This window comes from Fundulus heteroclitus, chromosome 4, assembly GCF_011125445.2.
Source record: "Fundulus heteroclitus isolate FHET01 chromosome 4, MU-UCD_Fhet_4.1, whole genome shotgun sequence".
Taxonomy (NCBI): domain Eukaryota; kingdom Metazoa; phylum Chordata; class Actinopteri; order Cyprinodontiformes; family Fundulidae; genus Fundulus; species Fundulus heteroclitus.
In genome coordinates this window covers 31,904,243-31,922,913 of record NC_046364.1, presented here as the reverse complement: position 1 = coordinate 31,922,913, position 18,671 = coordinate 31,904,243, and the positions used below count along the sequence as shown (strand labels likewise).

Genomic DNA, 18,671 nt, shown 5'->3' with positions numbered 1-18,671 from the left:
CTTTCCTTTTGTATGTTTTAACCTTAATCTATCAATCTCTCTTATCCACGCACCAACTCCTCTGTAAAAGCAGAAACTCTGAGGAACGTGTCACCTTCTTCATTATAATGACTTGCAGATTGAGGGCAGTTTAATGGTTTTATTGACTTACAGAGCACCTATAATATCCATATACCATTTACCCTCATTTGTTTGTCCCACTCGTTCAGCTGCTCAGCCACTCCAGATGTGTCATCCTCACCTTCTTTAAATGACTTGGAGATAAATGTTCCTTTAACAGCCTCTTTGACTTATACAGCGGCTGCTCTTAAGTTTTTAACAGGTCCTCTTTAAAGCAGTTTAAATGAGTGTGTGTATGTCTGTGTTTGTGAGCCAGAACGATGGCCTGTTTAAAGCATTTATGTCCTAATTTTCTCTTTTCAATGCTTGCTTAATTAGAAAACTGAAATAGAGTGGACAACCAACTGTTTTTCTCTACTTAGTTGTTAAATTAAAATATCTGCGTATTTTTTTTAAATAATCATGTGGCGCATGACATTAGGTTTACTCAGTAATGTACCATACCACTCAGCTTCACTTGGCCGATACAAAAAAGCAGACCAAGGATTTATCCAAAAGTGTAACCTAACAATCTTATAACATTCTGGATGTCAATCAAAAAGATTTTAGCCTCCAAAATGAGCCCCTCAGATTTTAGGAGAGAACATTTTCACTAAAAACCGAAAATGTAATAAAACTGTGTATGTAAAACTAGCAAAAAGAAAAATGTTGAGGAGATTTTTGACTGTAATCCATTCTTGTTTCAACTAATTGTTGAAACATGTCATATCGAATAACTCACTTGTGTAAGTGAGACGGAAGCCCTGATCCGTTCCGGAGGCATTGCTGTTGAACTCCAGCCATAAGTGATTTGATGTACTGTTGATGACACGACCCGTCATTCCATCAAGTGTAAAGTTGCCGAGAAGACGGGATGAAGTGTTCTCTCCATCATACACCTGTCAATCGAAACACAGGAACAGCGTTGAGCCACATTAATAAACCATGAGTAGGAGTCATTTTGCTTAGCTTTGCATCAGAGGGTGAACACTGCATGCCATGTCAAATCTACTGGATACCTTGCTTGTATTGTTTTCTTTTTTTTTGTTGCTACAGTGAAAAAACAAGCGGAAGGAAAAAATAATGTTTTGCATAACACTTCACATGAGCCTAAACAGATTAGTCAACAACTAGCTGTTAAATAATGGTTATTATTGGAGAACTGAAAGGGTTGTTGTAAATAAACCGTGACCCAAATGGCATAGGAATACGGAATGAATAATTTTTGGTTCTTTTAGGCATAAAACATTTAAATGTATGACCTTTCTCTTTGATTACAGAAAATAAAATCAGTCTTGCTTTGAAACGATGAAATTTACTGAAATTTAGATAAACATTTAGAAAATATTAACTTTTATAGCCTAAAGTGCTTTTTAAAATGTCTTCTGTATACTAAATTATTTATTAAATAAGAACCTTAAAAGAGAACATGAATTTGCCCGCTCTAGACTCGCATTGTGGTATTTATATCATCCAGCTTGGCATAACAAAAGAATTAAGGCAGAACAAAGTACCTCACCAGCATTTTAATGCATGACTGACAACATAAGGGGTTGGATTACATGCCTTCCACAGTAGTGTTTGACACAGGGGGTAATTTGGGCCGCATACCTACCAAATTATAACAGGGTTTAGATTTTAGGTACAAAATTCAGACTTTTGAAGGTTCAAGACACCACCATGCTGATCCCGGCTATCAATATTTTCTTATTAATAATATTTTATTAATTCCTGATATATGCATTTCTTTGACTTGATTTCCATGTTGATATTTGATTTTACATTGATATTAAAATATACAACATGATAACTGTTTGTTTGTTAGGTTAACTTTAGAAGGCCTATTCTGAGCAGTGTTTGCGAAGGTCTTACTTCATAACTATTTCTTCATTATCCCAGAGGTATTGTAATACTCAATCACTAGTCTCCACTATTCTCCATTATGAGTGGAAAATATGGTCTTTAGGAATAGTTATCTAACAAGTACTTAATAATTATTTAGAAAGCAAGTAATATGCACGGAAATGTGTAGTCTGTGCAGACTTAACGAGCCCCAAGCTCCTCACTACCGAACATCTAACTTTAAAGGTACACTTTTCTTTTAAAGCAAGAAAGTTTACATATATTCAAATATAACTTTGACATAAAAAACACATGAAATTGTATTAATGATTCAGACTTGAGTCCTTCTTACAAAGTTTCCTCACTATATGTTGTCAGTTCAGGAAATCGCTGACCCACCACAATGATAGTTCCCTTCAGCACAAATACCATGCTTTGATAAGTCACACCACACAACCCTCCAGGGCTACTTATGCCGCATACTACAATGCAGCAGCTGGCATCTAACGGACAGGTTTGTATTTCCCCTTAGGCACCTCCATCTGACACACTCCGATACTCTCCCAAACTATAAGACCTAATGAAAACTAGCATATGACAGTGGTCTTCTTTACATTTTAATTCTTGTCTAACAGCTGTGGAAAAAAAAAACACTAGGGACTACATTTTAGTAGTACACAGGAGGATTTCTCCAGGTATAGTAAAAAAATATATAATTCCTTGTTCATTATATTTTCAAAAAATGACAATGTTAAGTTTAGTTGCAACTCATTTCTAAAATCCACAAATCTCCAAGTCAGTGCGTAGGATTGTGTGTAAGTGTACATGTCTGTTTCTGGCATATTTAAATGAAAAAAAAAAGAACATAACTTTACCAGTCATGTTTCCCTTGCTAATAAGCTATTTCTCATCTTCATTTCTGAACATCATGAAATTCCTAATATGTTACAAATTATTTTTCGGCAGAATCTAAATCCAATGTTTGTTTGTTTTTTTCATTAAGTAGAACATAATCATAAACCTGTGATTTCATAGTCGTAAAGACCGCAGAAACCTAACAGCTGGAGACAATGGATTCTAAATGCGTATTTGCAAGACAAGGAGATCCAGAGGGTGGAGCAGTAGCAATCACAAACCCTCCTCAAAAGTATTTAACGGCCCATTCATATGACGGCTCATTCATTACACTTCTGAGTATCTTCATTTTTAACAAACAATTCATTCTTATGTTTAAGACAATAGATACTCTCTTCTTTTTCCTTCTGTGAAATTGGAAATCTTAATGGCCCAATGATTAATGAAACAAAGCCTATGTTGTTTATAACGAATTTAGGGCTATGTTTTAGCAAAATGTGTTTAAGCAAATTTAAGAGCTTAAGTGATCATTCAAATACACTAAAGATGATGATTTGCTAGGGAAAATGCTTTAGTGGTGAATTTTAAAGCTTGAGGTATTTCATTGTGCAACCCTGTTTATTGCCATCTAAAAGCTGTTAAAGAAAAGGTGAATTGTTCGTGCTTGAACTGCTCAGGCTTATATTTGGCAGCCTGTGACATTTTCACAGATGGATGGTGACAGGTCTGCAGGTGGCAGGAATGCCAAGGAAATGGGCAAAGGTGATGTAGTGTTCTATCTTTACAAGTGCTGCCAGTCAGAGGAGACAACTCTGCATGTAGATACAGCCTGTTCGAGTGTGTGGCTGTGATGGAAAGCAAAAATATGGAGAAGGACAGTATGAAATGGTATGATAGTATCGGTTGCATTACTCTGCTAAATTTCATTTTCTCTTACACGTTCCTCCCCCTCAGGTTTCTTCTCAGTGCCTACCCAATTTTTGTATTTTGCTGTCTTGCTTTCCTCTGTTGCTCTTTCTCTCCTCCTCTCCCTGTTTCTGTAAAACTCAGTATGGTTAATGAAAAGCCCTGCAGCTCATAAATCAACATGTCACCATCTGCCACCCCTCCTCTCTCTGTCTGTCTGATTCCCCTTTCGCATGTTCTCCGGCCACCTCTATTTTCGTAACAATTCCTGAACATCCCTTTTTTTTTTTTTTTTTTTTTTTTTTTACTTTAACTTATCATGTTTTTTTGTTTTTTTTTTATTTTCCTACAGAGGTCAAGTAAGCCCAAGTTAATGTGGTCAAGTATTGTATTAGTTGACATTTTAGGTAAATTCAGCTTGGAATGCGTTTTCTTTCACAGTGTCAGGGTAAAACATTAGTCAATAGCAAGAAGAATTAATGAGCTGGTTCATATGCTCAAGGAGGTCCTTGCCTTAAGCTGGCTGGAGCTGTCAAACAAATGATCTGTGTTCAGCGTTTTCAGTGGTGATGACGGGAGTTAGTTGCATTACTTCTAGCCCGAGGAATACCAAGCTAATTGCTACCCTAAATAAAGTTTTCCCTCTTTTCATTTTAAACTGTTATTCTCCAGTAAATGAACAATAACATAGATGTTCTTAGTATAAATGACAAATTCAATAAAAACTAAATTTGAGTGTATATAATTTAATTGCACGGCGCCACTGAGTGCTAACCACTTTTTATGAAGCTAACATGAATGTAGATCTATTTCTTCAACTATGGATTAAGACATAGATCTCATTTAAAACTTGCTTATAACCTGTCAGGACTCATAAAGGTCTGTAAAAAATCTGATAAAAACATTTGTTTTCTGTACAACCTAATCATGTTTCTTAGTAATTAAAGTGTTTTTATATCACTTTGTACTTATCACCAAGTGCATCACAATAAAACGATAAAGATGAATTAATATGATATTTAAAAAGGGGAAACAGAAAAAAAATATATTGTAAAACTAACAAACATTTCCTGAAAAGAAGACTTTGGCTTCCTTTAACAGGAATCAAAATTGTCAGTACAACACAAAAATAAAAGCACAATCCACAGTTCAGATGTGACAGTTTTAAAGAAACTAACTCAGAAGTTTCAAAACAAGTCTAAGGAACTAACAGTGATCTCTGCTTAGTGGTGTTATTTAACAAAGAGATGTGACTACAACCTTTATTTTGCAAAGTCCTGAAAGTTTGCATCAATATATTGAAGTGAACTCTGAATAACCACTGAAGAGACTTTCATACAGCTGTTAAATGTGTCCTCCTATTGGTTCCTGTTAGAAGTCCTTTAGCAGAATGTTGCATCATTTGGAGAGAAATTCACCTGTTACAAGCCTTCTGTTAAGTAAAACATCAATTGAGATTATCCAAACTAGAAGAAATAAAAGCATGGATAATCATCTCTAATGCATGTACTTTCACCAATCTTTTAGTTTAGTAATATTTCTCAAAGCAAACGATTTGATTTTGACAATCTTTTAGGAATTATTGCTTGCAGAAATAGATTGCTCAAACACAATAACTAACTTCATCCAACTAATGGACAATTTGTTGTGTAATATCGGAGGTCATGGTGTCCTGAGTAATGATCAGACAATCTATCTTTCAGATTTTAGCTGACGGTAATTTTCACTTAGGTCTCTCTCTACCATTCAGTGGATTTGATATTTTATACAACTCAGATTCCTATGACGAACAGAACAACTAGATATTATCTGTATAAATATGATAAAATATGTTAAATGTGTTTTACAATTTGACCAAGAGGCAGTATGTAAGACAGAGATAGGATTAGTTCTCAGATAGAATCCTGAGGGACTGGTCAAGGGTGAAAGAATCAAATACCATTTTGGCACAACACCGAGGGAGTTTTGAAAAGTAATCAAGTGAACCAGTCAAAAAAAGCTCATGAGTACCCCAACTATAGCCTGGCCGGCCTGACTGACTTAGACCGTATATACTGTGTATCAGTCTGGTCAGGAGCTGGTAGAGCCCGATTTCAAAGGCGGGACTAACAGGGTCTAAGTCAACAGGTTAGAACCAATCGGATAACTACGGATGTGACGCAAAAGACTCCCAAGTAACGCGCTCATGCCATTGAGCAAACTCCAGTAAACAATTTTTTGCAGCTTTGTAAAAAAAAAAAAAAAAAGAAATCAGATGAGACATGATGTACTCACATACACTTTCCTAAGTTTCCAAGGCACCAAGAAACAAAATGTCTTAATGTATCTTGACTGTTATGGTTACAGAAGAACGCTGCTGCATTATGGGTAATTCTGACACTCAGAGTGTCGCATCGTAAAGTCCCACCACTCCCTCGGTGTTGCACCTCCCGCGCTGTGATTGGTCTAGTCTGTTTTAGGCCGGAGGTTATGGAGCCTTACCAGACTGATTTATGCTCCGTGTAAGTCAGTCTGGCTGGCCAGGCCACGCCGACTAGATCTTTCATATTCTGGCGTATGGAAGATAGAAAACAAGGACTCTCCGGAGTCTGACGCCTTAAACACCCTAAGCAGGGTTTTTTTTCTTAAACAATTTTTTAAATCATGAAAAACAAAATAATGAAAAGTAAAGTGCATTTTCAATAAAGTGATATGATGCCTAACCAATAACTTTTTTTTTAAAAATCCTAGAGATAATTCGTAATTTAGATATAGGGCTTTAAAGCATCAACAAGAACATGTTTAAAATAACTTTAAGCACAGCAAGTTAAAAGAGACATATCAAGAATGTCAGTGCCAATAAGGTCAAAGGCTTTGAGAAGCAAACAGTTTGGGAGAATGTCATAGAACCTTCAAGGTTTATTCATGGTTTACAAGGCTACAGGACTGCTTGAGCATATCCCAGAGGTAAATAGACAGGTAGGTTTTTTGAGGTATAGTTCAACAGTCCCATGCATGCACATTGAACTCTTAAAGCAAACTTGCCATTCAGTTAAGCTACTTTTCTGGACTGCTTCAGAAAACCGAGTACCCTCATAGACTGAAAAGAAATCTGAAATACAGGCTTTCATGGTCTAAGATGATCTAGCTAAGACTAGGTGAATGATTAGACCACGAAAACACATAAAATAGCTTGATAAAGTAAGATTTTTTAAATATGTATTTAAAATGTTTTACATCTGTTCCTGAATTCCTGAGACCAGCCATTTCATTTATCCAAGAAATGTTGTTGCCTAAAATCAACACTTAATCAATAATCAAGAGTGACGGGTGGGTCATTGTTTTGCATATGCCTTGGAATGCACCTAGGAGGATGGGCCTCCATGTGCTTAAAAACAGCAGCCCTCCAACTGCTGGTTTCTGAAGTGTGAGCTGCCAGAATTGACAAACTCCTGGATAGGTGTTGAAACCTTTTCAGAAAAACTGAGTAAAGGCCTGGTTGCCTTAGATTTAAGCCTGTTTGTAGCTGATCAAGAATATTGTCTTGACTTTCTGGCTATGGCTCCATAATATTTACTCTCAGCTTGTATTTAAAATTGCATATTCATTCTTAATATAGCTCTGTTCATATCACTCAATTAAATTTCCTATGTTTAAATCCTTTAAGTCAAGTATTATCAATATTTGTGCAATACTTCTGGTATTTATCTTTACTTTTATTTTGACCTTTCTGATAAGGTCATCCTCTATTGCTTTAGAACTAACTTTGATTAGATTAGCTTAGTTTTTTTTTTTTTTTTCCATTACTACAAAAATGTGTGTAACTCTGTGTCTTTGCCATTGTCTCACCCAAATTCCCTCATTGTGGGACAGTAAAGGAAATTCTTCTTATCTTATCTTATTTCACAGGTTGGATGTTGTATGCTCTGCAATAGTATCCTAAGGATCTTAGATGACCAGAAAGGTGACACAGAAGTCACACCTAAGAGCGGATGTAGGCTGTTGGGAAAGATCAAACTGTTAACTTTTTCTTGACAAGATAAGACTTTAAGACATTTTCTAATCACTTCACTCTCGCAAACTCACCATGAGCTCTTAGGGTCTTCATTAAGGGTGGCAACAGGACAGGTAAGGTGAGAAAGGCATTACACAGTGATGGGTCAGGGCTAAAACCAGGCAAGTTGCAATGGGAAATTTCAGTCCTTGTACATGTAGTATCAATTTATGGTGTTGAGTTAAATTTAAAATTGTGTTACTGTTACTGATTAGTCATCCCAATCATCTAAACTGGAGGATAGATATGTACTTTTATGTCTCTTTATTAACTTTTGCAATCTGCAGTTATATAATTACTGTGATTGTCTGTGATTGTATAGTAATAATTTATGTTTATCACAAATTGATTAATTTATTACACTAAATGGCCAGAATTTAGTCTTCATCTATGTTCATATAATAGAAGTATGTGTAGGCAATGAGAGTCCACATAATTTAAAGACAGTTCCAAAATCTACACACATATCTTCATCCAGCCAGAACAAGAAGTACCATGCAAACAGTACTTTATGCAGCTAGGAGAACAGGGTCAAAAACCCAACAGCACATCAAATTTGAAAACTGGACAAATTATCTTCTAATGCTAAGTTATGACTTTATATGACAATGAAAAGGGAATTTTTTTTCCATTGATGGAAATTAGCTGAACATTGGTATTATGTATAAAGAATTATTTAATTAAAACAGGATTCATAAAATGAGGCTTTGATATGAACATTTTCTTTCATCAGACAATCCTAAAGTAAATTTAAAAACATTATGCCCTTACATCAAAGTAACTTATGAATACAAAAATCTTTTCTACTTAGATGCATTTATAAAAAAAAAGAAAATCACTGTTCATTTCAGATAATGATTTGTACAAACTGACTGTTCTGTGTATGATTATAAACTAATGTTTTATCATGTAGAGAAAACGTGGAAGGAAGACTTGTGTTTCTCATCATGCATTTCCAAAATGATGGAATGTATTGCACAAACGTCTGTTAACCATCTCAGTGTCACTCTCCTTTCCTTTAGGGTAAAAATATTAATTTTATTAACTTTTATTCATTTTTAACACCAATCCTTCTGGGAACATTTCCAGCTTTTACAATGACATTAAGCCTCTCTAAGTCAGGAAGAACTCTGCTAATGCAATCTAACCACAGACAACCTCAGTCAATGCTCTCGGTCTAAGACTGATAATACACTCTAACCACATAGTGGCTTAACCAGGCCCTCAGGCATAGTACTAAGAGACATTGTGAATAAAAACAGCAACAGACAACATCCGAGACTTAGTTAAGACTGAATCAGGTCAGAAAATTTACACCTAATGAAAATCTAAGTGACTAAATGCATTTAGAAAAATTAATGAAATATTATTGTTATAAATTATTTGAACATAACGGTTTAAAAAACACACAACATAGTCCATACCACCATACACTAAGCAAATCTAAAATAAAAAAAACTGTATAAAAGAACCTTGTATACCCTTGCTGCATCCACAGCATTTAGGGATTTAGGATGAAAAGTGGCACCCATGCAGCTTGCACATTTAAAAAATACAGATCTGTGTTAACAATACCAAAAAGGAAAGACATCAGCAACTATTTTAGAAAAAACAGTTTTCACATCTTAGAGAGGTTATAAGGCCATTTCCAAACAACCTGAAGTCCACCATTTTACAGTCGGAAATATTATTTAAGTGCTGGAAACATTTAAAGCAGTGTTCCAATGCTCTAATGTCAGACTGCACAATGTTCAGAGAAATTCCAGAAAAACACAAGAACTTCATCTCAAACTACAGGCTTCAGTTAGCATGATAAGTGTTTAAGTTTATAATAATTAATTTAGGTAAACATATAAACATAATGAGTTGTTTGGAAGGTTGGTCAAAATAAAGCGTCTCACAAAAAAGAACATGTCTGAATAATTTTTAGAATACTTCTGCAGCGTGATCTGATCTGTTCAAGGACAGACAAGATCAAAGTAGTGATATTTGGTCACAGTGGAAAGAAGAATGTTTAACAAAAACTTGAACGCAATATGCCAGCTTATATAAACACCTGTGAAGCATGGTGGTAGTGGGACTATGATTTGGGCAAGTTTTACAAGCACAGGACCTGGTATCTTACGGCCAAAACAGGCTCAAAAGCAGAACAGTTCCAAGTACACTAACAGCTATACAGCAGAAAAGAAGAAAAACAAAAATATCAAGGTCTTCTTGACTTAGTAAAAATCCAGATCCTAACCCAGCTCAAATGCAGTGATGGTACCTTAAAAAAGCTGCATAAACAAGTGTGTCCAATTTTAGAAAATCAAGTACACTAAAATCCCATCTTTGTCAGTCAACAGTTACTGATAGTTATTGCTGCTAATGGTGGCTCTACAAGCTCTTGAATCATACGCTGTGCTTCATTTTGGAAAGAAGCATTTTGTAATTTGACTTTACTTTTACTTGATAAATATTCACTTGCTGGAATCTGTGTGGTAATTAGGCATTTTAGGTTAGGTTTAGATCATTTTAGAACATGGTTAAAATTGAGAATAATCTTGCTTTATGAGTAAAACCTCAGACTTTAAACGGCATGTAATTTATTTTTATCATTACTATATTCTTAAACATTAAAATAAATTACTTCTTTTGCATAGGTACCTTTTCAGTATTTTACATTATACCATACCAGTCTCCTTACGCAGGGCAATTTAGGAGTTTGATAATAGATATAGATGGGAATCCATTTTTTCTATCCAAATCCATTAACACTACATGGGACTGTAGGCCCGCCTTCAGTTCTAGGGTTTTGATCTAAAAATAGCATGGTTTTAAACAGGTTTTACTTCAATCTAACACTGAGTCTAAAAAACACACAAGTCCACACCCTACATTCCAATTATTTTCTGAAATATAACCCCCCTCCCCCACCCAGAAAATAGGTAACAGTGGTTATACTCTTGTTTTGCTATGAATACACCTTTCAGATCCGTGTATTGGTATTCTTGTAAGTTATAGCTCTTCATCTTACTTACAGATACCACTAGCTGCAACAAATGAAAGTGTATAAAAGCCAAGGCCAGTCTTCAAATACAACAGTAATTCTCCAAAGAGTGCAGACTGATTTGTTCCTTTACCGCTTCTGGAGAAGCACAACCATCAACACTAATAAAGAGCATTGTTAATAACCCCCAAGCATGGTTGTTTATCGCTTTGTGCACACAAATCTTTAATAAATGTAAAATATAGAGTATACCTTGATAATACAAATTAGCTATATTCCTGATAGAGGAATTCAAAGCCCTTACTGCAATGTATGTTTTACCTCTTACCTTATTTTTATACAACTCCTGTAATCACAGATGCATATGGCTGGATGAAAGCCGACAAGAACAAGTGGTATGACTCATTAACACACATTCACATTGAAAACACTTTTATAGATGGGAACTGCAGTGTATATATATATATATAGTTGTTTGCAACCTGCCATAAATATCAGATTAGTCAGAGAATGTATGTGTATCACCAAAAGCACAGTAAGGTACTGCTTAATTTCACAATGGCTATTCATACAACAACTCTGTTGAAGCACACACTGAATGTAAAAAAGTGACGCTTCATAGTATACTAGAGGAACACATCTTCAAATGATAAAACCCTGCATATTCACTGCTTGCATGTGTGCAAACGACCCTAAGGGGTTGTTAACAATTTTCAGCCTTTTCAAAAAAGAGTGTTTTGTACACTTTTGAAAATGTTGATAATTGTGAAGGACCCCTAAATAAATAAAACATTTATGGATTTTCCGCATGAGAGATGTTCATATTGACAAATATGTCTCGGTTTTTGTAAGAGACAGAGAGAGGGAGAAAAAGAGAATACCTTTAGATAGTCTCCATCTTGCAAAGAGAAGCTCTCAGCTTTCAGCCTGATTCCTTTGCCCTTTTCAGTAGTGATGCGGTAGATGCACTCATGGTTGTTATCATAGCTGGAGGGGAAATTTGGAGAGAGTAGAACACCTTCTGGTCCTAGTGTGGAAGCTCCACACTCCGCTGCAGCAGGAGAGAGTAGGGAAAAGGAAATAGTACAGGTTAACAAAAATCACAGCAATTCTGTATAATTAATCATCACTGTCCATATATCTCACTCAAGCATGGAAAACAAAGAATGCTGTTTAGTGCATATTAAGGATATAGTGCCTTTAAAACGTATTATTACCACTTGAACTTTTTCACACGTTGTCCCGTTCCAACCACAAATTTCAACATATTTATTGGGATAGCCAACTCACAGTAATGCATAATTGTAAATCGGGAAGGAAATTTGTATCATCTAATTACATTTTCACAATTAGAAATGTCAAAAGTTTCAAATGCATATGTAATCACTCAGTTACCCTTTAATATGATCCAGTGCAAACACCAGATTTCAGACAGAGGAAATAGAGTCCACCTGTGTGCCATTTATCCTCAGTATAAATACAGCTGTTCTGTGAAATCCTCAGAGGTTTATCAGAGAACACAAGTGAATAAACAGAATCATGACAAAGGAACACACCAGACAAATCAGGGAAATGTTTGTGGAGAATGTTAAAGCAACGTAAGGCTTTGAGATAATTTTCCAAGCGCTAAACTGTTCAATAAGTCATCAAAAAATGGATAGAGTATAGCGCAACTGCAAACCAACCAAGTCTTGACATGACATACTTGCAAGGTGAGCAATAATCAAAGCAGCAGCCAAGAGGCCCATGGCAATTCAAAGGGAGATCCACAGCTTGGGTGGGATAATCTTTTTAAAGGAAAATATTAGTTAGAACTCCACAAATCTAACTGACGGTACGGTAAAGACGTACTTCCTGTTTTCGCTCCAATTGAACAGAAAATTAAAACAATTAAATGTGGTTTATTGAACACAAGATCTCTCTCAAAGACTTTGTTAATGTCTTAACTTGAGATAACCAGATTGTTTATTTTGTCTCACAGAAACCCGGCTGCAGCACGAGGTTTATGTTAATGTAAATCAGTTAACTCCTTATTGTAATTTAAATTCTCACAATCCTTCAAAATCTGGGTTAGTAGTAGAAGTAGTAATCATCTTCCAAACCCATTTATTGATTAGTTCCAGGCCAATCAAAAGCTACAATCCTTTTGAATATTTAACTGTTAATTTTTCTCATCCACATTGCAAAGCATTTAAACCACTCATGTTTGTTGTTTTGCACCCTCTACCAAGTACATCAAATGCAAGCCACACTTTTCAGATTTATCTTTGAAAAAGGATGTTGAAAACCATACATCTTTTTACTTTCACTTAATTATTGTGGGCTACTTTGTTTTGAGCTATCAGTAACCATAATAAAGTACATTTAACGTTTGTGGTTGGAAGATTTACTATATAGAACAAAATTAAGGGTGTAAATAATTCTGGAAGAAACTGATGACCTTAAGGATAATCTAGAGCAGACATTATCATAATACTTAGGATTATTTCCAGAATATTAATTAGAAAAATAACCAACTATGTCTTGCAGCACTGAACATATTTTTTCTTGAAATACAATAATAAAAAACAACCACAAAAAGCCCAGGTAGTATTAAATGCAAATGTACTGTCCAAAAGCAGGAGAAGATTAATTTCCTATAGAAATGTAGAAATTATTCAGAATTATCTGGCAGGCACACCACCTATCGAAGTTAAGGAATGAAATAACTGGTAATTGTGCAAAAAAAGTTTTATCTTATGTAAATTAGTAAAGAGGAGGCTTGACAGGCTTTCTGCTTCCTCTAAGAACTGCTAAAATGAGGAAATCAGGACAAACTTAAGAGTAAAGTGGGTGGTGAAGAATATCCAAAAAAAATCTGAAGGATGGCATTTCTAGCAAATCTAAGCTAATTTGAAACTCAGAAATATTTATTTTAATTTTAGTACAGAGAATAACAGAATCAGGATCTAGTAAAATTAAAGATTCTATCCACCTTCTGTTTCTCATAAAGAAGTTTTAAATTTAAATCACGACCATATAGCAAAATAATTTGAATATCACAATAAAGAAAAGGGAGTGTCAATAAAGATGCAGATTTAACACTTGCTTTAAAGCAGCAAATGTACTAATTATCTTCCAAACAACTGTCCAATTACAGAGGAGGAGACAAAAAACTGCTGCAAAGTACTGGGGATAAGGAAAAGGAGAAAGATGAACACTGCGTTATTGCCAGCTGGTACACCGCTCCCTCTTAGTCAGGACTGATCTCTTGACAGATAATGCTATCATGGCATTTTAAGTCCACTCTCTCTGAGGCTCGAAATTTTCCAGCAGCCTTCAGTCAGACTCATAAATTACCAGCAGCATCCTGAGAAACACTGATAGACATCAAATTCTAGCAAATTACAACCTGCTAACAGAAAACTCCTGGCAAATAAAACCAACAGTCCAGTAGTCACATAACAGTAAATTACCACTGTGTTTGCAATAAAATGCCGCCAAATTTACAACCCAGAAAATGCTGATACTTTACCTCCGGGCAAATTCATGCAGTAAAGAAGGCAATTTGAAACATTTACCTCATCATCTACCTATCACAGAAGATCATATGACTTCAACGGCATAAAAACTGAGGGCAAAATGACATATATGCCTGTGATTTAAATTTATATGAATTGGTTTAAGGAAATACATTTTGCATTAAGGAAGTTGTCTCAGTGTTTGTGTAAATGTTGCACTAATAAATTAGTCTCTCGTTTCACGATCCTCTTACCTATACACCGCGGCAGTGTGTTGCTCCACACTCTCCTGCCACCTCCGAGACAAGTGATCTTACTGTCTCCCTCAAGTCTGTAGCCGTGGAAACAAGAGAAGGCAAGCGAGTCGCCGACTCCAAATCGAAATCCCATCCTCCTGCTGAATGCCGGCACACCGGGATCCTCACAGGGCTCTAAGTCGTATTCTATACATTCAGGCAAGAATGATAATATTACTGAGGAGTGAATGGAAAAAGGTTGAATACATTTAGCCTACCTGAGAAGAGAAGGAAACCGAATACGTTTTTATTCGAGAGGCTCAGTTAAGAGATGGAGTCATAAATAAAAAGAAAAGAAATCTATAAACAGACCTGATAATTTTAATCAAAAATCAAGCAACTTTTGATGTTGCAAAATCTTACCTGGCATCTCTTAGTAATTAGGTATTGTACTTAAAGTGAATTATTTAACTATTTTATAGCTGTATCTGAAAAATTTCTACCAACTACTTAGGTCAACACATTTTAATAATTAGAGGGTTTCCCAAGTTAGCTAAACATTTCTGCCACTTTGGTTTACTATTAATTTTCAGCAGTAAATTGCAGGTTTGAAAACAAAGATTAGATGTGTAATTATCATTCGAAGATATTCGATGTAGCCTGGTTAATAGACTTCCTTTTGTATATGTGCAGTTTGTGTAAGTACTGATCAGACATACATTTAAGCCCAAATATATTCATACTGCTTGCAGATTTAGGTTTAAAATAATATTTTAATTTAACCAACATGTTTCCCTTCACTGGAAGTAATATTAATATTTTGGAGCAGCCCAGCCAGAGTCCCAAATTGAATCTGATAAAGAATCTATGGAGGGAGCGACAGATTAGGGTAATGGCAAGGAGACCTTCCATTCTCAAAGACTTGCAGCTTCTCACCTAAGACAAAATTCAAACTATTAGGGATATGATGCAACATAAAAAATAGTTAGCATTGCTAAGAAGGTTTTAGTTATTTTAATGCCAACACATAATTTTCCATTTTATTTTTGAGAAGGGTAGATATCATTTTGCACATGATATATTTAATAATTTCTAAACAAAAAGAGCTACATTTTTCAGTATTCATCATTTTCAGACTATGTCATCTTTTGAAAGATGTTTATTTCATTTACTTTCAGAAACAAATTTATTGGTTGAACTAAAATCTGTTAAAATCAGACAGGGGTAGGAATAATTTTGAACTTAACTATTCTGACCAATGTCAAAAATCAATTAGACTGTATAGTACCAACAAACTCACATAAAATTGTATATCATTTTCATATCCCACAAAACCCTAATGTTCTATTCAGAAACATTTTAGCTGAATTCAAATAAACCCATCAGTGTTAACTATGTTTTTACTGCTTTTCTTGCATTCATACCTGAAAAGGTTATATTGAATCCTTCGTAACTCATCGAAAAATCTGATATGAATCGCAGCTGCACTGTGAAGTTTCCGTAGAGTCCAGCTTTAACACTTGGCGGAAGCACTGAGCCGGTGAGCCGAGCTACCGGAGCTTGGAAGTTGCTATCTTCAATGATGGACAGGTAGTCATGGTTCTCCTCTAGATGGAAAGTATGGAAAACCAGATGGACTCCTGCATGAATGGATGGCAGGTTGAGTAGATGTAGATAGAAAGATTAAGGAATGCAGAATTAGACAAAGATAAACAAATTTAGACAAATGAACGATAAACCCAGTTGAAGCAAATATGTTTAGAGAAAACATGCACCCTTGTACACAAGAATAGTCCTTTAATCCACAATTGTGCGAGCAGCTAAGTGCTCTCTAACCATTCATGTGACAATAGAAATCCCAACAGTCATTTCCAAAGTACAGTTAGTGTTTTCATTATATGTGTGCATTAGTGTTCTTACCTCTCCCGTGTGACACCTCTATAGTCCAGGTGCAGTTAAGAGAGTTAGGGTAGAAATCAGGAAAGCCAGGAGAGAGAATTGTCCCAGTTTTGCCAAAAACATAGCCTCCACAAAGAGCTAGAGTGGAAAAAAAGAGACAGACAAAGAAGATTGGAAGACAAAAAAGAGATACTTTATTTCAATGTATTATAGAGACCAAATAAATCCTTTGCTGCTAACCGCAATACAATATCCCAAGAGCTCAAGAAATACCTGCGCCTCTTTAAAACCTACAAGAAAAACATGCCTTTAGATAGGTTGCTTTATACCACATCAACAGATGTATGTGCTCCAAAAGAGCTCATGCTTCTTTAGGGCAAGAAATTAAAAAAACATTTTACCTTTTTAAAAATTCTGAGCAATGTCTGATTCTTAGGAGTATTTTTGCTGTGCTTGGCGGGAGCACATTTTCCTTCATGAAAGAAAATAAAAAAACAACTTGAGAGATGCATAACAAGAACAAACATTAAAATATAGAAAAGCATCTGGCCATGATAGCTAAATAGAATTAAAAGCTACTTTATCAGTTGCATGTTTTTCCTTCAGAAGTTGTTTTTTATGACCCACATTAAACATAGTTTTGGAAACATTCTTCAGAGTTTTTTTATTCACATTGACACGTTAGCGATAGAGATAGAGACTGATGACTCGCTGTGCCGAACCCTGAAATAGAAAAGCTTAAATAATAATAACAATTTGACATGATAGCATCAGTATCTTATCCGAGATGCAAATCTGTTCCATCACATCTCCATGATACAAAATACTCAGGTCATTTGACTGTGGAGGCCTCTGGAGTGAACCCAAAGTAGTTTGATATAATAGAGGATAAGACTTACACTACAATCAGGGATGAAGCAATATATTTCTCATCAGTAATCGTCTAAATTTGATGTGCGTTGTGAATTGTAGTCTCAGTATCCCTTTCTTAGCTGATGTGAGTGGGGTCAGCTGGTGTGGTCTTCTGCTGCTGCAGCTCATCCACTTAAAGTTCTTACAACCACTAGATGTTGGCTCTCAATATAACTTAAAGGACTTTTTTCTTGTTGTTGTGGTCACTTTGTACAGGAGTAGGAAATATCCCAATTAAATCACTTGTAAACTGCTGTATTGCCACTGTGGCTTGCAAAAGTATTCATACCTCTTGAACTTATCCACATTTTTTCATATTGCAACCACAAACATAAATATATTTAACATACATATATCTATTGGCATCTTATGTGAAAGACCAACAGAAAGTGGTATACAATCGTGAAGGAGAAAGCAAATTATACATAATTTAAAACATTTTCTACAAATAAAAAGCTGAAAAGTGCAGTGTCCAAAAGTAAATGGTAAATGGACTGAATTTAAATAGCGTTTTTCCAGTCATACTGAGCACTCAAAGCACTGTACACTAGAGCCACATTCACCCAATCACTCTCAATAACGCACACACATCCATACACCGATACACATCTTGGTAGGCAATTTGGGATTAAGTGCCTTGCCCAGGGGCACATCAACATGTGACAACAGGAAGCTAGAATCAAACTCACACCTTTCAATTGCAGGATGACTTCTCAACCCATAAATCCACAGTCATCTTTTCTCTAAGTGCAACCAGTGGCTTTCATAAATTGCCTGATTGCTAATGACTGAGTAGAGTCCACCTGTGTGTAATATAATCTCAATACAGATACAGTTGCTCTGGGATGGCCTCAGAGGTTGGTAAAGATAATATTGGGGAGCAAACAGTACCATGAAGTCCAAGGAACACATCTGACAGATCAGGGATAAGTTTAAAGCAGGCTTAGGCTATAAACCAGCTATTCCCAAGGTTTGACCATCTCACGGAGCGTTGTTCAATCCAAGAGTGTGGCACTGTAAACCTACCAATACAAGGATGCCCACCTAGACTTACAGGCCCAACAAGGAGAGCACTGATCAGAGATGCAGCGAAGAGGCTCATGGTGACTCTGGACCAACTGCAGAGGTCCACAGCTCAGGTGGGGTAATCTTTCCACAGGACAACTATTAGTCCTTCACTGCATAAATGTGGTCTCAATGGAAGAGTGGCAAGAAGAAAGCCATTCTTAAAACCATAAGAAGTCCCGTTTGCAATTTGCCAGAAGCCATGTTGGGGATACAGCAAACATGTAGAAGAAGATTCTTTGGTCAGACGAGACCAAATGTAACTTTTTGGAAAAAATGCAAAACGTTATGTGTGGCGGAAAACTGATACTGCACATTACTCTGAACACACAATC

The 18,671-nt window shown here is 35.7% G+C and overlaps 1 protein-coding gene across 1 annotated transcript in view; it reads right to left on the bottom strand.

Annotated features, from left to right (window-relative positions):
- The window catches only part of LOC105919706 (CUB and sushi domain-containing protein 1), a 201,299-nt gene that overhangs the window by 145,149 nt on the left and 37,479 nt on the right, over nt 1-18,671 (bottom strand). The window contains exons 11-15 of the mRNA XM_036136395.1: nt 16,381-16,497; nt 15,885-16,100; nt 14,479-14,667; nt 11,606-11,775; nt 842-998 (exon numbers count right to left, since the gene is read on the bottom strand). Coding sequence (XP_035992288.1) covers nt 842-998; nt 11,606-11,775; nt 14,479-14,667; nt 15,885-16,100; nt 16,381-16,497 — 849 coding nt within the window. The remainder of the gene's footprint in view (nt 1-841; nt 999-11,605; nt 11,776-14,478; nt 14,668-15,884; nt 16,101-16,380; nt 16,498-18,671) is intronic.